The sequence below is a fragment of the Maniola hyperantus genome, chromosome 7, assembly GCF_902806685.2.
Source record: "Maniola hyperantus chromosome 7, iAphHyp1.2, whole genome shotgun sequence".
NCBI lineage: Eukaryota > Metazoa > Arthropoda > Insecta > Lepidoptera > Nymphalidae > Maniola > Maniola hyperantus.
Window position 1 is genome coordinate 6,195,558 of NC_048542.1, and position 22,941 is coordinate 6,218,498.

Below are 22,941 nucleotides of genomic sequence, written 5' to 3' on the forward strand. Positions count from 1 at the left end.
AGCCATGTCTACCTATATTTTAAGTTGTTCTCAAGCCTCCCGAACAAGTCGGATTCCGGGTACGCTTCAGTACCATAGAACTTTATATGGAAGACTGAAAAGTATAACCACAACCGTGCATTTTGCTTAGCGTTTGTGGACTTTGAGAAAGCCTTCGTTACGGGGAAATCTCTGTATTAAGGTCACAACTGAGTCTAATTTCTTATCTATATTTTAATTTAAACTGAAAATCTTTGTGATCAAATATGTGCAAAAAATTATAGTTTCCGCCCGCCTTCAAACATACAATAAACATCAGTCTCAGAAGACAGTGCTAGGGCAATTATTGCGCAACTAAAATGCTACGTATGTATTCTATAGACAAACAAAAGAACAAATTCACTCTGGTACAATAGAAAACTCACACCAAAAAGACCTTTATCATGGTATTAACAGAGGCTATATTTCAGGAGCTATCCTAGTCAATTGTTCGAAATTCAATTTAGTTTGGGTGGGGCGTGGCCGGGGCTGGGCGGTACGAGAAGAAGATAGGACGTCGGATGTTCGTAATTCAAATTTCGCAGCTGTTCACAGATAATCCGACATTATAATGGAAGGCATCGAAACTTTTCAAATGTTCTGTTGGTGAACTGTGTGTTTTTTAAAGATTTCGCGATCAAAATAGATTTCTAGGTGTAAAATTAGAAAAAAATTGTTTTTCGATAATTACATAAATATTTATCTACTTACTACGAGATGGTCCCATTTCTAAGTAAAATAATTGGGACGCATTGTAAAGACGCAATAAGCATAATAGCGTTTTACTACAACTATTACGGTAAATTACCTACTTACCTAGTATTGTGTATTGTACTGAAATCAAAAATATAAATTAGGAAAATAACGATGTAGGTAATAGAAAGCCGAGGATGAATCTTGAATATTAAGGTAGGATTCTATCGTCAGAAAGAATAACGATGAATTTCTTATAGTTTTATTAATCACTGTTACCACTTTGGATGTTGGTATAGGAATAAATCGGTGTGTCGTAAGACTAACTATTATAACTCAAAATAAACGAAGCGAATGCAGGCAACATTCGTTCTATAGCCTACCTTCACATCAATCCATTCCTACACTCACAAAATATAGATAAATTAACACTGTCAAGTCAATATTTAGAATCTACCTACAACTGTGTACATTATTTTATAATAGGTACCTGCATTTATTTATAATATCTAACATTCGGGCATTCTGACTACATTAAGTTTGTCCTCAAACTTATTATACAAAACAGTTTTTACCTATTTTCATAATATTACCTATACCTAACAATATCACAAAATTTCAGCAATATGTACATTATAATCCAAATACATCCAAATTTAGTAGTAGACATAATTTTGTAATAAGTATTAATTTTTTCATTGGAATATTTAGGTTTACGTGTTTTATATCTTATGTACTAACTATCCATGTACTATAACTGTTTGTTTCCACAAAAATAAATAAATAAAATTAAAGTAAATTCGTGTACAGCTTCTGAAAAATAATCTGGATTGCATCGAGGACTTTACCCACTTTGGGCCACCCTCGCTTTCCAATCCAATTAATCGCATCTGCACCGGACCCCTCACCGTTAAGTCAAGAACTCATCGTGCTACCAGACATCACGGCCGTGTACGACTTCCAGATGCAACGACTCCACTACTCATCTGCACCGGACCCCTCACCGTCAAGTCAAGAATTCATCGTGCTACCAGACTTCACGGCCGTGTACGACTTCCAGATGTAACGACTCCACTACTCATCTGCACCGGACCCCTCACCGTCAAGTCAAGAACTCATTATGCTACCAGACTTCACGGCCGTGTACGACTTCCAGATGTAACGCGACTCCACTACCCATCTGCACCGGACCCCTCGCCGTCAAGTCAAGAGCTCATCGTGCTACAAGACTTCACGACCGTGTACGACTTCCAGATATTGTAACGACTGTTGTTAACACATCAAAAAAAACAATAATAGCATCACACGTTTTATCATGAGTATCAGATCAAATACTATTCATTAAAAACAAGACACAAAAATATCAAAACACATAATAAGTATCATAATTGTAAAACTGAAATCAAAGTATGTAATCATTCAATAATATAACTTCAAATATCACTACATATAATTAATATCAAAACATCATAACAAAGTATGATAATCGTACTACTAAAATCAAACTAATTGTTTATCCACTCATCAAATACTATTACACAATAATATCTAAACATCATTATATAGTATCATAATCGTATTACTAAAATCAAATTAATTGTTTAATCATTCATCAAATACTATTACACAACAAAATCTAATCATCATAGTATGATATCATCATCGTAGTACTAAAATTAAAGTAATAGTTTTATCATTCATCAAATCAAATACTATTACACAACAATATCTAAGCATCATAATATAGTATCATAATTGTTGTACTGAAATCAAAGTAATCGTTCGATCATTCGTCAAGTACTATTACACAAAATATCAAAACATCATAATAATAATGTAGTATCATATTTGTGGTAATGAAATCAAAGTAATCATTTAATCTTATATAACATCAAATACTATTACAAAAAAAATCATATCATCATAATATTATAGTATCATAATCTTACTTACACTAAAATAATCATAGTCTTAATAAGCTTACAAATCAGTTCAATCTTTCATCGAGCCTGTCTCATCATCTAAGAATCACTCTGATTACTCAAGATTGTGATCCATGATCAACATGCCAATTGTTTGAATAATTTACTCTGATCAGAAGTAGCCCATTTCCTCATCATGAAATCAATTTTATTTATACCCAGGATAAAGTCGTAAGTTACTCTCAAATAACCAATTTTTCTTCTCACTAAATACCTAAGAATAATGAAAAGGGGTATCTGATGGATATCTGGCTTATTTATTGGTTAAAATCAAAATGACATCAAAAACGTCACCATGGTAACGCAAGGCAAGCTATAAGACGATCAATTTCAATCGACATTGACAAATACCTATTTATACTTCAAACTAATGTAGGTATAAATGAGGTATAAGTAATCGGAGAATCGGAGTACTCTCAGTTTTTGATATTTACTAATTATTTGACTTATTCAATCGTTCTGGTCATTCCAATTTTTTTGTAAGCAAAAGTCTAACTACATATTTTGCACGCCTTACATAAATGGCAAAATGTGAAAGAGTGGTACCATCCATGAGTGTACCATCATTTATTTCGTTACTCACATTTGGAAAAATAAATCATTTCATTTTATTTCATTTCGTATCATTTCAATCATGCCATGGACAGCTAACAAAACTCTATTTCAAAGAATAACTAATTTAAGATAGGTAGGTATAAATTGGTGAAACGCATTATAAGTCATCCAACAGCAAATGTAGTGGTTAATTTTATTCTTGGCATAGTTATTCTCGGACAAAGCCACCGTTTGTGAAATTGGGCCTTAGCAATATTAGAGCCTTAAATACTAGAAATATTGTACTAATAATTTATCTAAAATGCTAGTAGTTTCTCTCCGAGAATCCGTTATATTATTCGGCAAAAGTTTCTCTTTCAGTCTTCAAACTTATAAAGATCTCACATTTTCGATATAACCGTTTTTTTTTAACTTAATTCTATTTATATTGACTATTTCCTGTATTGAGAGCCTTCGGGCACAGAACAGATGTGTCAAATATTGGGATCAGCCATGGATGCTGATCCATGTAGACGTAGACGTTGAATTCAGACATTATTTTTATTGATCAAAATACTTCTTTAATAAGTTCGTTAATAATTCTAATCCGACTTTTAATCAAGCAACCACACCACATCAAGAGGTTTCAATCCATTTTTCATTTGTAATGATTATTCCATTTTAAATTATGGAATTTGTTTCAAATATGAATCAGGAGACTAATTTTGGAAAATCCATTATGGATACCCCGGGATAATATTATACAAAAATCAGCGTTGGATTTTTTTTTCTTTTCTTTTAATATTTAAATAATTCCACCCTCTTGTTGTTTGTAGAATCGTCCGATCACCTGTATCAATCACTATTACAATCGCAATTGTTGTGATTAGCTGAATTTATGTCGTTCTTGTTGCAACAATGCATTGTAGCCAATAGTGAGCGAGTATCGGCCAATGAGAGGTGATTGTGATAGACACTAATAGCTGTCATTTTACCGTAACCAAGCACCAGACAATAGCCTAGCTATTGCAGAAAAATCCGCAATAAATTGTTTCAAGTAACTTGCCCCCATTTAGTGGGAATTTCAAACCCAAACGTTAGTGTCGGTATCCAAGAAACGACACTTCTTGATATTTAATTGCAACTGGGTTTTATTTTCTAATTATTAGTAAGTATACCTAATATACAAGTTTGTTCGAGTTTGACACTGATCATAATCTTTAATTCTGGCCATATTGAATTTTTTTTTTTTTTTTTTACTACTTCTAATACCTTACTACTACTGTTGTGATAGTACACCCTTCTATATACAATAGTCTTGACTATTTACATTTCATTTTATTTAAGTAAATCGTTTTACTACTAACTATACTATATATGGTTTACTAATAACTATAAGCCTTTAACTGACACATAGGTACGATCTAACGTTTCTGCTATTAAAACTACCTACATCAATATTGAAGAGTAGGTATTACAGGCATTTAATTGCATGACAAACTATTAAATGACTTATCAGAGTTGATGTAATAATTAAATCAGGTAGTTCTGTAACATGTTACCATTATGGAATTGAAATATAGGATACGTGCACATGCGGATAGTCAACCACGTATGCGGTAATATTTGCTTCAACTCAATCAATGCATAAAGAGAAGGTACGAGTAAGTAAGTATGTAGTTTAAATCGGAATGACCACGTCAGCCACGCCTCGTAAAGAGTGCAAACCCTATTTTTTTTTTTTTTTTGACGATTTAGACGATTAGTAATGTGCAAAGAGGCGCTGCCCAGATTAATTAAACACTAGACCCGATAATTGACTACAGCTTGTTTGTAATATTCTGAGGTTATTCGCATTTTTATTTATTTATTTAAACTTCTTCATCAATTATCTCATCATCATCATCATCATCATCATCATGATCAACCCATTACTAGCCTACTACTGAGCAGGGCCAATTAATCCCTCAATAATGATTATCTATTTATTTGTTATGTAATTAATTGTTGTTAATGATTATCTATAAGAGTAATTTATTACCTATTTTGAATAAATCATTTGACTTTGACTTTGACATTGTTAAGTGTTGAAATGTAGGTATAAGATTCCTTTTTAAATCAGAGGAATACGCATTCTAGCTAAACTATTACTATTCATTTCTTTTCTTCAAGCCATTCTTTTATCGATTTTATTCTTACAAAATTCGTGTCTAAAAGTAACACATCGACAATGTCACTAGCAGAAAATTCACTACTTACAACAAATTCTTACTAAAAATAATAAAGATTATTTTATTTCTGTTTTGATTTATGGTTAGATTACAGGTTACATTACATACCAACATTGGGTTAAATGGTGACTATGACCACAAACTACGGGTGAATGGCGTAAGTAAATAATAAGTGGGTGAAATGCACCCAAAGCATCGATTAACATAGTTTCGTGATTAGCAAGGAATAAGTACCTATTTTGCAAACGAAACCTTTTTTTTTTTTTTTTTTACCCTTCCTAATATGATCATATTGATTGCTACAACGACACAATATAACGGACCGATTTCCCTTTCTTAGATTGTACCTACTCATAATAGCTAATATCATTTCGAAATAAGATGAAACAAAATCGATTAAAAGTTTTCGATTACGAAAATATTGATATCGGACTTTTAACGTTAAAGTAGGTACTACCTACTACCCTACCTACCCTAGCCTACCTGCCATTCTTGGTAATTACGTATTATATGTATCCTGAATCCTGATACTCTTATTCTTTTGTATTATCTACAAGTTTCCTACCAGTATGCAATAATAATGAGCTTCATGGGCTGTCGTTTTTCTTTGATATCCCAAGTCAATTGCATAATTATTAATTATTTACCTACATTTACATGAATGATTTAACCAGGCTTTATAAAAGATTGCAATAATTGCGCAGTCCCTATAACTGACTCAAAAAAAAATGCTTTATTACCGACCTGATGTATCTTCGCGCGATACCTGTACCTACTTGATGCTCTGCAACTGGACCCTCGCCAGCTCAAACGGCGGCGGCCGCATGGTGCCGCATCTATAGTCGCCGCACAATCGCGGCGGCGCAGCGCGGTTGCGACGCGCGGCGCGGCGGTGGCGGTGCCGGTGCCGGTTTAGCGCCCGCCGCGCCATTACTCGCCTTTGCCGAAGGTAGTTAGGGTATATCTCGTCCAGTCGCAGAACCTTTTGATCGTACTATATCTCTTCTTTCGCCTTCAGTACAAGTTTCAACTCGTCCGGTCGCAGAACTTCTTGATCGTATCATTATTTCGCCTTCCTTCAGTACAAGTTTCAACTCGTCCGGTCGCAGATACACCGTCACTCAATAATTTTTCTGATGTAGCAGCAGCGGTTCACTACAAGATGAGTCAATCGTCGTTTCTTCGTGTCGTCGTTTTTGTTTCCGAATTATTGTGAGCATTTTGATCGCTTCGTACCACTTCTGATAATAGAAAGCCGAGGATGAATCTTGAATATTAAGGTAGGATTCTATCGTCAGAAAGAATAACGATGAATTTCTTATAGTTTTATTAATCACTGTTACCACTTTGGATGTTGGTATAGGAATAAATCGGTGTGTCGTAAGACTAACTATTATAACTCAAAATAAACGAAGCGAATGCAGGCAACATTCGTTCTATAGCCTACCTTCACATCAATCCATTCCTACACTCACAAAATATAGATAAATTAACACTGTCAAGTCAATATTTAGAATCTACCTACAACTGTGTACATTATTTTATAATAGGTACCTGCATTTATTTATAATATCTAACATAGGGTATCTATTGGTATATTCAGAACTGTCAAGGTAGGTAGGATATACGCGGCAGAAAATATTGTACCTACCTACATCGACTTTTAGAATGAGATAGCGGTTTCGTAGAGCGTTGTCTCTGTCGTTGAGACCGACAAAACGTCACATAGGTAGGTATGAGTGACAGAGACAACGCTCTACGAAGCCGAAATCTCATTCTAAAGGTCCACGTACAATATTTCTTGCCGGCTATGTTTAACCTGTTTGTCTACCTTACCTACCCATCTACTTATGGTAGTAGTAGAAGGTAAAGACATGCTGATTTTAATCTAAATTGTACATTAAGAAAAGATAGAATCGGAGATATTTACACCGTAACCAGATAGAGGCTAATTGGCTATTTAATGAATTTTACGGTAAACAGTAAATATCAATTAACATGTCAAACTGTTTTTATTTTCATCTATATTCTGGGCTCTACAATAAAATTACCTATTATAATAATGTAGGCATACTTACTTAGCTATACAAGTTTCCTACAGTCAAAAAATTTGTAAAAACTTATCTACCTACTATCGTAGTTATTTCCTGTTTCAGGACTTCACAACAATGAACAAAGTATAAATAGGTACCTATACTTGGAATATTTTTGACAAATTAATGTAATTTTGATAAGTAGCTACCTACCTAAAGGTTTTTGTATCTTTGAATTATTTCTATTTGGGCTCGATGGTTGTTGTTAGTAATATGAAGATACTCGTAGTTAAGCTATAACATGCAAGGCGTTGCACTTTGCTGTTTATGCAGAGTCCATATCAGGAGTACACCTTACCTACGCTATGCTCCCCTGGTGGTCGCGATACGTCAAATACGATGATGTCATAAGTTCAGCTATCGTCGCTATCGATAAACTTCACTTGTGGATCCAACCGCCATTAGGTAGGTAATACACCCGTTATATAAAAGGGATTTTCGTACCACTTGCTCAAAAAAGTGACATTCTATGCCACAAAAAGCGAACATAACAATAGTCATTCTTAATCTGTTAAAAACAGGGAAAGAAAATTGTACTGAATTTCATCCATCCTCTAGGGGGAGAATGTGATTTAAATTTGGAATACTTACCGAAATTTATACTGAACTACTGTGTTTTGAGTTTGTATATAAAGCATTATACATCTTTTTGAAAAAGGAATACGCATTTATTATGCAGTTATGATTATTAAATAAAATTACGAAAACCGACGAGGACGTATGAGCTTGATTTTGCTTTTCCGACAAAAAAATATTAGTTTAAACGCTAAAAAAATATTAGTCTAGGAATTTGCCGCGTTTTGTTTCCTTCAAATACATAAACGTTAAGTTTATTTTAATTTATTTTTATAAATATGTTAATGTTCTAAAAATATGTTTAATAAATGCTTATCTCATATTATTTTTGTTAGTTAATTTTTTCGCAAATGGTACGAAAAGTAGAGTATTTTCCTCGGTGATAAAGCTGTCTTAGTCTTGGGTGAACTTAAATCGTCACCCGCGACAGAAGACACTGCTTTATCCCCTTGGTTAATAATCTACTATTTTCTAACAATCATATGAAATGTGCACATTTCTTACCCTGTAGATTGGTTCGAATGTTTAAGTAGGTAATGATAGAAGTACGAAACATGTCACATCATAAGTTTGAATTTGGTTCAATGTTTGTTCCTAAGTCCTAACTGTCCAGAAAAGTACTTAACTGTAGTCCGTACAGAATGACTCCTCACGCGCCATTTTAACTCTATGAGTCAACTGTTATGTCAAAAGTACGGTTCACCTTTAATATAAGGACTAAAATCGTACTTTTAATACGAAATTTAACACAAAAAGTTAAAATGACGCGTGAGGAGTCAATTTTTACGCGTTATATATGTATGATAAGTTTAGGAATAATTGTTCTTTCTGAATATCTGGTATTAATTAGTATTTATATTTTTTCTTTAGATTAAGGCTGGCTCCTTTTTTTGCGCAACGGATCAGCCTGGCTGTCCAGCGCGGTAATACAGCCTGTATTCTTGGCACCATTCCACGCAGGCATGATTTGTATAGTAATCAGTTAAGGCTAGCTTTAAGTTTTATTGTAATATTTTCAATTTAAAAAAAAATGTCGGTTTAGAACTCAAAAACTTTCTGTAGGTAGACCATTATTATACCTACTTATTACAACGCTGTTAATTGTGTCAGCAACATAGTGCTTACCGCTTATGACTTGAATATATCCTATACCTATTACCTACCTAATAAACAATACGAATCAACCAACTAGGTAGGTTCCTACATTTAGGTTAGCAAGAATTACCTACGCCTCAAACTCAGAAGCTTGCATAGCTATGTGGAACTATAACTAATGTTGTTCTAATGTTTAGCTACCTACTTAATAATAATTGTATCAAATTAAATGCTAGACCTAATAAAATAAGGAATTGTTTATCCATTTATGTTGCCTATATTGTAAACTATGAAATATAATACAATCGTCATACCTAGGTCGGCACTTTGATATCTATACCTTTGTGGCATCTTTGCATTTGATATTAGTACACTAGCACTACCATTTCCATGCGTCATCTATCTATATCTAAATCTATATCTATACTATTATATAAAGAGGTAATGTCGTTAAGTTTGTTTGTAGGGGGTAATCTTTGGAACTACTGAACCGATTTTAAAAATTCTTTCACCAGTAGAAAGCTACATTATTCCTGAGTGACATAGGCTATACGGGATCTTTAAAAACCTAAATCTACGCGGGCGAAGCCGCGGGGATCAGCTAGTTGTATAATAAATGGCGTACTCTATCTATAGTTTGTATGGATACCTAATTGCCAATCATATCAAGGGGTTTTCAGAACATAGGCAATAGTTGTAGCCAGGGCAGTATGACAAGTGATCACTGACAACTAGCTTATAGGCCTCAATATTATTAGATTTTTTTTAATGAAAATATTACAATTAAACTTAAAGCTAGCCTTGTCTAATTAGTATACAAATCATGCCCGCGTGGGATGGTGCCAAGTTCCGCGCTGGACAGCCAGGCTGATCCGTTGCGCAAAAAACGAGCCAGCTCTTCTGACACTAGATGAATTTCTGGTCTGGTCTGGTGGAAGGCTTCGGCCATGGCTGGTTACCACCCTACCGGCAAAGCCGTGCCGCCAAGCCATTCAGCGTTCCGGTACGATGCCGTGTAGAAACCAAAGGGACATTGGTTTATTAAAAAGTGCTATTAAGTATACCCCTTCCAGGTTAGCCCGTTTCCATCTTAGACTGCATCGTCCCTTACCACCAGGTGAGATGGCAGTCAAGGGCTAAGTAACTTGTATCTTAATAAAATGAGGCTATTAATCGCGGTGAAATATCTCGTAAAATTTTTTTTGCACTAAGGCTCCATGGCCAGGGTCTCCACGGCAAACAGAACAAAAATGTAAATCTCTATAAGAGAGTCATTCATGCGCCGCTTGCCGTTTTCAGACATTTCTGCTGCGGGTCCCAGTCTTGATGCTGTCTCCAAGATATGACACGGGGCCAATGTGTCAAAGCACGTTGCATCCCATATTGGCGCCTGTCCGCGTTACCAGGGAACCAGCGTCAACCCATAAGGTCTCTTGCTTTCATCCCGCCTAATCCCAGCCGGCTCAATGAGTGCAGGAATGTTTATGGTGGCAAGAGCCCTTTTGATCGTGTCATTTTAAGAGAGCGATGCCTAAATAGCCTAGCAAGCTCCTTTGGCAAGAGAGTCTGTGGATTCCAAATTTATCAACCTCATTATCAATATAAATAAAAGATAATGATTAAAAATCGTAGTAGGTACCTACTGGAGACTGATAACATTATTACATCCACACTTAATATTATAAATGGACAGTGTGTCTGTCTGCCAGCTTTTCACGGCCTCTCTGTTTAACCGTTTTTGACGATTGGTACGTGAAGCAGAGATAGCTTGCATCTTGGAGACGGTCATAATATGCTACTTTTAACCTGGAGAATCAAGGAGTTTCCGTGGAATTTAAAATAACTAAATCCTATAAGATAGAGACAGTGACGCGTCCACTGGTTTCGATGCCCCGGTGTGGATCCACCACAGAAATCCTAATTTATTATTAGGATTTCTACGGGACTCACCTTTTGAAGTGATTGTGATCATCTCATTGTAGCTGTCAAACTTTGGGTGTTGGACCAATCTATTGGAATTTTTTAAAATCAAGATTTACACAGGTAAGAATTTTCACGTATTATATTATTCGGCAGATTGTACGTCCAACTTCAGTTAGATATCCTTATCCTTCGTGTTTTGGGAACCCGAAGCTATTTTTAGGGTTAGTAATTTATATGAAATATCCTTTCATAGAGTTGATGCAGTGTTTCACAATAAAAATGTGTCAAATTCATCTGCCTAATTCCAACATAATCCATATCAAATCTGAAAGGTTTTTTGAATAGATCGTGATAAAAGTTGGGTGAACAAAAATTCGTCGCTCGAAGATACGTGAGATAAGGGACGTTGAAAGGACCGAGATGGTTATCACGGTGGCCTCTTACACATTCCTGAGTTCCTGGTACAACGTATGAATTTATAATTTTAGTGTAATTTTTTTAATGCTCTTATCCAGTATAGAGGAGATAAGAGAGAGATTTATTTTCGAAATAATGATATGTAGGTAAACGACTGCCGTGTGTTAACTTTATAATACCACCTCTGTGAATTTATAACTAGTCTATATTATACAAAATCCGGCCGCATAATCAGAAATAATTATTGTGTTGGAAAAAATCTACAGGCCACCAAATCTGATGCGCGCTGAAAGGCACTTTCTTCGGTTCTAACTTGTCAGAAATCAGAATTTTCCTGATCGTACGCCTGTTCCGCAGAGTGAATGCGACAGAAGTTTGGCAGAAAATTTCTGACTAGATAGTTTTTTTTTTTTCTTTTTTCATACCATAAAGCACCATTATAAAATGGCAGCTTTATTACTACTACCATCTAGCCTATGGGCTAATAAGTAATATTATTCTAGCTTAAACTTCTACTTATGATTAATTTTTAAATCTAATTTACTGTCCAATAACTGTCCTTAGTTTATTCTAACACGTACTTACAGTTCACTATGTTCTTGTGACCTATACGGTAGGTATAGGTAGGTGACTAGATAGTAACACTGAAATGGGCAATACCTCAATTAGTAGAGGGTATATTATGTGGCCAGCCTAAACCTAAATTTTATTTCATAAATTCAGTCGCGTACTTATATATCTACTTACGTAAATACATACGTTACGTTAAGTAAGGGGGGTCATTCGAGAAAGGTTACGAAAAACGTGTGCTTTTGAAAGTTTCTAAATATATAAAAGGAAAAGGTGACTCAATGACTGACTGATCTACTTATCAACGCACAGCTCAAACTACTGGACGGATCGGGCTGGACACGCAGATAGCTATTATGACGTAGGCTTCCGCTAAGAAAGGATTTTTGAAAATTCAACCCCTAAGGAGGTGAAATAGGGGTTTGAAATTTTTGTAGTCCACGCGGACAAAGTCGTGAGCATAAGCTAGTTATAGATAAACGAAGCAATTCGACAACGCTTTTGCATGCAGGCAGAGATAATATATTAACAAGTACTGTGTGATAAATTATCTCTGATGCAGGGTTCAAAAGCCACTAGAAAGCGTCATTGCAGCACTTACTGAAAACTTGGGTTGTAAGTCCAAACAGAATTCAAAACATTAAATAATCTTTTATAAGGTGAGGGAGAGAAATCAGATGTCTACCAATCTAAATCAACTATTGACTCAATTGTTTAGTTTCTAGGTTCGCGTAAAATGGCAGTTTGTTGAAACATAAACCGACGCGACTATAGGTTTACGACAAAATCTGAATTAAGATCTATTAGCAGAGGTTTCTCTGATGAAATACAAAGTGTCGAACAGTACGGGCCTTTGTGCGGTGGGTCTTAAACGGATGTATTGTTTAAGCTCACTCGGTATTTTCGGCCATTTATTTCGTGAGTAATCACTGTAAACATTATTTTTAATATGCCGGTTCCGGTCGTTTTGTATGCCCAAATCTAACCATTGAGATTTGTTGAGTCGTATTCCCAAACAATAGTACCTATAAGACTTATGAATGTTTCACTGAATGTGTTGCATATAACATGCCACCTACAATTGATATTGTATTTATTAGTTTCATAACTAGAAGAGAGCTTAGTAGGTTCGCAAGTACATAGTAATTAGTACATACCTACCTAAATTACTTACCTACTGTAAAAAGTTCAGCTTTAAAAAATTGAAAGAAGATAGAGATGTTATGATCAAATCTTAGATTAAGGGTTGGTCCCCGCTGCATACCTACTACCCCAGCGAAGACCAATCCTTAACCTAAGTCAGAGATAATCTATCCTAAGGATAAAATGATTAATAATGATAATTTCTTACTAAGGAAATATTACGCACTTTAAAAAAAAAATAGATGTAGCGAGCAAAAGTGCAGGTGGGTTCACCTTCGCCCATGAGCATTTGCAGCACCAGAGGAACTGCTGATGCGTTGCCGGGCTTTCAGGAATTTGTTGGTCCGGCCCTTGAATAACCCCATGTTGTAATCTAGTGGGAACACCGCCGATGGGAGTTGATTCCACAGCACAGATGAGAGAAACTATTCTCTCATCTGTGTTCCACAGTATGCATGTGCGTGGAAAGTAGGATCTGACACAACGGTCGGTCGAAGTGCACCAGACACCCAGGTGGTGAGGGTGAAATTGCCGGTGGCGCGCGGTGCGATTGTATTTTGTTACCATGAGCCAGTGTTATCATCAATCACACATTATTAAGTAGGTATAAACTCTACTATCAAAACAACGAAATATTTATCAAATTCCCAAGTAGGAAACGTATTAATTAAAATAACACCAAAGTTCAGTAACCATGCCCTAAAAACGCGGGACAAAATAAACGAGACAACAAATGACCATAAGGTCCAAGAACAATCGCCACATGTGGCCACAGATTAACGAAAAGAAAAACAAAATTAATATCCATATTCCATCCCTTTCTAACCCCATCACATTAAGTATGTCCGTCTCGTTTCAACGAAATCATTCTTGGAAGTGCCGGAGCAGCGCGCGCGCACAATGCGGGTGTTGTAGCCACGAATTCCAAATTAAAAAAAAAAAAACAAAAAAATTTGCTCTTCGCGCCGGTTGGCTTGTGCTAAATAGCATTTTTGCTTAGATCAATTGCGTTTTTAATGTTTCTATTATAAGTAGTGTACTAGGCTTACTTAATACTTAAAAAGCTTTGTTTAAAAATAATGGAAACCTTTTTTAAAAAGAAAAATACTGATTGACTGATTGACTCATCAACGTCCTACCCGTTTTACCCTATTCTTGAAATGGAACTAAAAATTGAAATTATGCACAGAGATTTCCTTTATAATGTACCTATACAAAGAATAAGACCGGTTTTTTTTTTTGAAAAATTTTCACGGGAGCAAAGCCTTAGGCCGGTCATTAGTAGTTGATCCTTAGTCCTTCCTACTACATATTATATGAATAAAAGCTAAGTAAGTATTATTATTATTATTTCTAACACTCTTTTCTTTTAAAGTTCCTGTGAACGGCGTTGCTAACTTTGCAAAATTTTAAAACCTTGCACAGTGCTCTATGTGAGATGAAATTTTATCTGAAGAGACCGGAGCCAATATGACGTCTTCGACATTATTTAACCTTTTATTAATGAAGTGTGTGTTGTCCTCTTTTTACAGGCACGAGCTTACTAGTGTTGGAAAATGTTTGTCGGGTCTATCGATATTTTCTTAAAGAAGTTAAAAAACGACGATCTGGGATTTGGGAATAACATTATGGAGAACTCTCAGGTATGCATGTTTCCTCACGACGTTTTCCTTCACCGTTAAAGCAAGTGATATTTCATTACCTACTTAAATCGCACATAATTCCGAAAAGTTGGAGGTGCCCGGGATCGAAGTTCGCACCCCCCACCTCCGATTAGGAGGCGGTCGTCCTAGGCTATCACAGCTTCTTTGTCAATTAACGTTATCAATCAATGACTTCTATACATTATAAGTCATTGTTACCAATGTGAGTTTGTTCAAAATATCGACAGCTTTTACCTATCCCATTGAGCATCACTCCATCACTATTCCTCTGAGAAGCACGCTTGACCAAGCTAAGTAATCCCGACGCGTCTGGTTTTAAAAGTACAAGAGATTCGCAGAACCGCCACCACGCCACGCTTCGGTAGGCAAAGACTTAGTGCGCCTTTGTATTTTTTACTTTTTGCCTATCTTTGTTTAATTAGGCCCGGGTATTTGCAGATGGCACCAAGTATACGACAAACCACGAAAATTTTCGCACATACCATTGTGGATCCTATTGTGTATTGGATAAGTGTTTCTATGATTTGAATAATTTGTCGTATGGCTCAAATGATGGTGACTGTATGTGTATTTCATGCGTCGACGGTAGCTTCGGGCATTTTGAAAGTTATTGTTTTATTATTGCTAGAGTTTTACATTCGTGATTTTCTTTCCAAATCGTTGCATTTTGTTACTTAGCTGACCTCTACATACCTTCCCTTGTTAATTTACTTTAATAATGTAATTTAAGAAATTGCATACGAATTTGCTTCAAAATCTTAGGTGACAGAGATCATGCCAATATTCTAACATTATCCGAAAAGGAATCTGGATTGGCTTCATGCCTTGCCATCCAAAAATCTCGGCACACTTTTAGATAACGAAAGTTTTCGCGTGGCTCTAAGGCTCAGATTGGGAACACCACTGTGCCATCAGCACAGATGTCCGTGTGGAAAATATATTTTCAGGAATTCCAACCGTGACCTGAACAAGCCGTGATGGGTCAGTTATTAAATCAAAAAATTTCGTGATCGAAATTGATAAACCAGATCGGAGTAGGCTCCAATTCTAGTAGGTACAGGGAATGAGTAAAAAAGTAAAATAGGATCGAAATAAAAGAAGAGCAAATTGCTGTCATCAACTAGGTACGTACGCGGCTGAAAGTGATGAACATCGGCCTTTAGAATGACATTTCTTCTTTGTGGAGCGTTGTCTCTGTCACTCATACCCATATGACGTTTTGTCGACGACCGAGACGGTGCTCTACAAATCTGCTATCTCCTTCTAAAGATCGATGATCATCACTTTTGGCCGCGTGCTGTACCTACCTATCAGTTAAATAGGTGCTACGCCGACTGACGGTAGCTGGAAATTCTTTTTCGTTTTGAAAAGAATCATGAAGATTGAACTTAAGTTCTCATTATAAACTTTACGCAGTTATGACACTTAAAGCTATTAGCACAGGGGTTTCATTTCTGAGAATGCACAATGAACAACCTTATAGGATTTACATCGGCTTATGTCAGATTGTTTTAATTTCCATTATCGTCTTTACCCCTTAATATTTCAGAATGGCGAGAAAAGTGTAACTTTTAAAGTTAGTAAGGAATTTGATTTTTATTTTAGGTGACGGTATCTACTTACATGAACATCCGTTTTTTTTTAATTCTGTATTTCATCCAAATAATAATTGTACATTTTTCTGCTTCACATCCTGAAAGTTTGTGTGAATGGTGCACATTCCTCATATAGATACTGAACTAAGCTATAGATACATATAATAAAAGGTACATAAATCAAAACTGCAAATTAAATCGATGAAATCATAATTATATTAGGTAAGGTACCTATAAGGTAGGTTGGTCAAAAAAAAAATTGTAGTCAGTACTCAGTACATCATACTCTAAGTAGATTGGTATTGCTCTACAAGTCTACACTATCTTTTTTGTTCAAGACTTAAAATAAAGATTAAAGAATGTTTTGCGACGTTCTACCTAAGTAAAAAATACATTTTATTATCTCCCATTATACCTACTTACCTATTAACTAATAAAATTTAAGCTAACTGTATTTTTTGACAATCATGTTATTAAAACTCCCATGCCATGGTGAATTCCACATCGATCGTTAACAAGTAGGTATGTACATTGTACCTACCTTAGTATTTACAACTTCGTAAAATCATTATAGTTACGTCAGGGACAGCATTCATTCAAGTAATAAACATAAAGTTTAAGCTATTTGAACGTTTTATAAGTTTTGGTTTGATTTACTATCAGAAGTTGTTGCCTTAATGTCTCCATAGAACTAAAAATTTCTTCGTCTTCTGTCAGTACCTGTTTAATTATGAATATGTTATACCTAAAATGGCCTGTCTACGGAGTAAAAATGTGTATCATCCGCGACGAGTTGAGATGGCAAACGGGGTATGTGGCGGGGAGGGGGGGGGGCGCACACCTGCACGTCACACGCGTTCGCCCGCACCGGGTTAGCGCAGGTGTGCGGGGCGTTCCCTCCCTGATTGCCATATCGACCTGTCGCGTACTATAGATATCTAGGTATTAGATAGGTATAAAACCTAAACACTAGTTTGTGATGGCCCTTCATCCATCTGTCCATCTGTTGCACGCAATCGAGACTGAATTCCCGTAGCTCTGCCGTGGGATGATAATTGATAATACCTGTATACTAAGCACTCGGTAAGAAGTGACCTATGTAGTTGTAGGTAGAACTAAAAAATATAAGTTCTGTGCAAAGTTTTATCAAAATCGGTTCAGCGACAAGTACATTTCCTCTTATAAATCCTATTCTTTAAATGGCAATGCAGATAGGTATACCTAGTACGCGACAGGTCGATGGTCGGGGCATGCCCCGATTGCCATCTCGATCGGACGCGTACCTAGGTACCTATTTAATAAAATATGCAAGTGTGTTTGTTGGTTTTTTTCGTCTTTGCTAGACTAGATGATACCCGCGACGATTTGTTTTTAATCACGTACCTAGGAACTCTTTAATTTCCCAGGGTAATAGGGCCTCCACCTATGTCCGTCTCCAGGGTGCACGCGTTTTCTGTACGATGTAATACACGATGCCTGCGACTTCGTCTACGCAAATTTTAAGAATCCTGGGGGAACTCTTTGATTTTCAGGAATGAAAATTATTCTAGGTAGGTAGGTATATCCTTTCCTGGGATGCAAGTTATTTCCTTCAAAAACGGTCTTAAACAGATGGGGCGTGAAAAGCCAGCAGACAGATTGGCGGAAACACTTACGAATTTATAATATCCATACTAATATAATATTATAAATGAGAAAGTGTGTCTGTCTGTCTGTCTGCTAGCTTTTCACGGCCCATCTGTTCAACCGATTTTAACGAAATTTGGTACAGAGAAGATACCTTGCATCCCGGGGAAGGGCATTTTCTCTCAGGATTTTCAAAAACCTAAATCCGCGTGGGCGAAGTCGTGGGCATCATAATACCATCATCATAATATTATAGTTATTAAATAACTATGAATTAAGTAGTTAGGTCTAGGTAGGTATGTATGGAATATTTTAATGTTGTAAAGAGGAGCACGCAGGCCATATTTTTTATCTCAGATAAAAGGTTTTTATGGGATAATCTGAATCCAAAAGGACAACGCGAAGTCGCAGAAGATAGGTATAGGTAAGTCTAATCCGTTCAGTTTCAATAATTGTTTAACAAATTCCATTATACTTATTTGTGAAAACGCGCCCGTACTATAACCGTAATAAACGCAAAAACTAAAATAAACCAAACGTCGCGTTATTCATAAACACCGTCGTTCATAAATTCATTACAAACAATTATATTTCATCTACCTAACTAATTATTTAGGAACGTTTACTTATACTCGAAATGTAAAAATCACTAATATGAAAATAGTACAGAAAGGTACCTATGTATGGGTAAAAGCTTTAAACAGACCACTTGGGGGAATCATCTAATATGATAGGTATGTACCTACGATCTGACTGTCTGTCATGTATGATTTTTTCAAATAGGTATTAAAATTTCTTGGCACCGCTACATAAACGTGTATATGTTACAGTCAAAACTCTTATCCGGCCAAAACAGCTTTTAACTGCAAAAATCACTCGAAAGTACTATTAACTAAAAAAAAATTTGGATAATAGTGTAGCTGTAATAACTAATCTAATTATAATAATATAGGACTGAAACGAAAAGAAAACTTTGTAATAGGTAACTGAAATTATACACAAGTTTCAGTTTCTAATATGTAACCGTTTTTTACACAAAACCCCTCATTTCATATGGGAACCCTCTGAAATTAAGTTTTTTTATATTTTTTTATGCAATATCCGGCTGAAGGCTATCAGTTTACATATTATGTTTAAATTCGAAGTAATTACGTTCAGTAACTCGGAAGTTATAAGGCTCTGACAGACGGACAGACGGACAAGTGCAATTTCACTAAAATAAACTCGCTAGAACTCGATAGAAAGCAAGTAAGATCCTAAATGGAATTTTACTAAGCAGGACTTAATGGATGTAATATAATTGAAAACCAACCTGTTAACAAATTAAATTGCATTTAAAATCATTAAATGCCTGATCCAGATACACATAGGCGCACCCTACTACCTATTTATCTACAGTTTTTTCATATTATATTATTCTTACGGCCTCTCAATAAATCGTAGTAAGTTAGGGTTCAACTTAGTAAAATTAATTTAACAGAGCGTTCCCGACGGCAGAGTATAAATCTGGGTAGGTATAGTGGTTGAATAAAATCATCACGTTAATAATATTTCAACTCTTTTAGAGAAGTTTTCATGAGTTTTCGAACTAAAACTCTACCAACTTTACGCAATTATGTAGCTTTTCAAACCAAGAGCTGCATTTAAAGCAAAAAAATTGATAGTTTTATTCTAGGTAGGTAGGTATATCCTTTCCTGGGATGCAAGTTATTTCCTTCAAAAACGGTCTTAAACAGATGGGGCGTGAAAAGCCAGCAGACAGATTGGCGGAAACACTTACGAATTTATAATATCCATACTAATATAATATTATAAATGAGAAAGTGTGTCTGTCTGTCTGTCTGCTAGCTTTTCACGGCCCATCTGTTCAACCGATTTTAACGAAATTTGGTACAGAGAAGATACCTTGCATCCCGGGGAAGGGCATTTTCTCTCAGGATTTTCAAAAACCTAAATCCGCGTGGGCGAAGTCGTGGGCATCATAATACCATCATCATAATATTATAGTTATTAAATAACTATGAATTAAGTAGTTAGGTCTAGGTAGGTATGTATGGAATATTTTAATGTTGTAAAGAGGAGCACGCAGGCCATATTTTTTATCTCAGATAAAAGGTTTTTATGGGATAATCTGAATCCAAAAGGACAACGCGAAGTCGCAGAAGATAGGTATAGGTAAGTCTAATCCGTTCAGTTTCAATAATTGTTTAACAAATTCCATTATACTTATTTGTGAAAACGCGCCCGTACTATAACCGTAATAAACGCAAAAACTAAAATAAACCAAACGTCGCGTTATTCATAAACACCGTCGTTCATAAATTCATTACAAACAATTATATTTCATCTACCTAACTAATTATTTAGGAACGTTTACTTATACTCGAAATGTAAAAATCACTAATATGAAAATAGTACAGAAAGGTACCTATGTATGGGTAAAAGCTTTAAACAGACCACTTGGGGGAATCATCTAATATGATAGGTATGTACCTACGATCTGACTGTCTGTCATGTATGATTTTTTCAAATAGGTATTAAAATTTCTTGGCACCGCTACATAAACGTGTATATGTTACAGTCAAAACTCTTATCCGGCCAAAACAGCTTTTAACTGCAAAAATCACTCGAAAGTACTATTAACTAAAAAAAAATTTGGATAATAGTGTAGCTGTAATAACTAATCTAATTATAATAATATAGGACTGAAACGAAAAGAAAACTTTGTAATAGGTAACTGAAATTATACACAAGTTTCAGTTTCTAATATGTAACCGTTTTTTACACAAAACCCCTCATTTCATATGGGAACCCTCTGAAATTAAGTTTTTTTATATTTTTTTATGCAATATCCGGCTGAAGGCTATCAGTTTACATATTATGTTTAAATTCGAAGTAATTACGTTCAGTAACTCGGAAGTTATAAGGCTCTGACAGACGGACAGACGGACAAGTGCAATTTCACTAAAATAAACTCGCTAGAACTCGATAGAAAGCAAGTAAGATCCTAAATGGAATTTTACTAAGCAGGACTTAATGGATGTAATATAATTGAAAACCAACCTGTTAACAAATTAAATTGCATTTAAAATCATTAAATGCCTGATCCAGATACACATAGGCGCACCCTACTACCTATTTATCTACAGTTTTTTCATATTATATTATTCTTACGGCCTCTCAATAAATCGTAGTAAGTTAGGGTTCAACTTAGTAAAATTAATTTAACAGAGCGTTCCCGACGGCAGAGTATAAATCTGGGTAGGTATAGTGGTTGAATAAAATCATCACGTTAATAATATTTCAACTCTTTTAGAGAAGTTTTCATGAGTTTTCGAACTAAAACTCTACCAACTTTACGCAATTATGTAGCTTTTCAAACCAAGAGCTGCATTTAAAGCAAAAAAATTGATAGTTTTTCAAAGTTCTACGTAGAGCTTGAGCGCGAATTTTGTTATCTACCCATCTACTGCATCAGGAAATTTAAACAGAGGCGGTTAGATTAATGTATTTGTTCGGAGAAAAGAATGAAGAATATTTTATAATTATTTTGATGTAAAGATAGGCGGACCAGTAGTTTAAATAAAAGATTAAGTAAATCTGGGTAAATCTTAACGTTGTGGCAAACCTAGTACCTACATAGAAATTATAAAATTATTAAAAAAAAATTGATAGAGATGTTTAGTAAAAGTCTTAGAACCAAAAACATTGTTAGTGTTTTGCAAACTCCAACTAGATTATTATCCTTACAATTTTATTAGTTTTAGTAATAAAAATCGTTTTGAAAAACGGCGAATTACCTCCAGCCTTATAGTCTGCATTCCCGCTACATTTGGAATTTTGAGTTTGTTTTTGCATGCGCTTTAGCTACGAATTAAACCATGCCATCGTTTTAACCACACCACCACAGTTTCCAAACCGTATCACCTCACTTACCCGAATTATTAAATTCAGCAAACATTTCACGTAAATAACACAAACACAACACTAAAAAATGACACTAAAGCCCTGTTTAACCGTAAAATAATACAAAAAAATACTTATGTTTGCTTCTATCTTTAAAGACGGATTTATCAAAAGATCCGGTTTGTATTTTGTCCGACGATAATAACCCCGTAGGATATTTTAAAAAAAATCGCCTCGGTAAACAATTCGTATTGAACAAAAGCAGTGCTTCGCGGCTATCCGAAGCTGTACTGAAATTCTAAACCCCGACTTCGGTGTCTGTGTCGAGCACCCCCCATTACTAAATTTCCAGTCGGACTTAAAACGACTCAATATTCGACTCTAATTAATCTAAAACCCATCTTAAACTTTCTGATATAAAGTTGAAAATGCTGTAGCGTTTGTCGTCAATTCAGACATTTATCAAAATGCCCGGTCTGCTACAAGGCTATGAGAACGTATAATTTAAAGACGGTTCAGATAAAAGCACCGAGCGAATATACTGGTCCCGCTCACTCAAGTCGGAAAGGCGGGTACAGCTTTCCATGATGTCCCATTGCTCATTTTTTGCTATTCTGTATTAAATTACGTATTATTTTGTGAATTAGATTGTGCTGCGGTATCATATTTTTGCTTACTGCCTACCTGGTGCCTTTTCATGGGATAGATGGGGAAGCAGGTTGTTGGTATTTTATGCAATTTATGTCATGTTTTTATTTGAATCATTTGGTATGGAACTTTGTATTTTTTTTAAAGCTTCAAATTAAAAAAAACAGCAAGTTTTGTAAAATACAATTAGCAAAATGTGTATTTTTGATAGCAATCAGAATAAGTTT

The 22,941-nt window shown here is 35.4% G+C and overlaps 1 protein-coding gene across 5 annotated transcripts in view; it reads right to left on the reverse strand.

Moving 5' to 3' along the window:
• eya (eya transcriptional coactivator and phosphatase 2) overlaps positions 1-22,345 on the reverse strand; it is a 69,849-nt gene extending 47,504 nt beyond the window's left edge. For 4 of the 5 annotated variants that reach the window (XM_034970217.2, XM_069499885.1, XM_069499884.1 and 1 more), the window contains exon 1: positions 21,961-22,345. In XM_034970217.2, the coding sequence (XP_034826108.1) occupies positions 21,961-21,981 (21 nt within the window). In that variant the 5' untranslated portion in view covers positions 21,982-22,345. The remainder of the gene's footprint in view (positions 1-21,960) is intronic. The other variant, XM_069499886.1, reaches the window with a different exon arrangement.
• Positions 22,346-22,941: the final 596 nt, after the last annotated feature.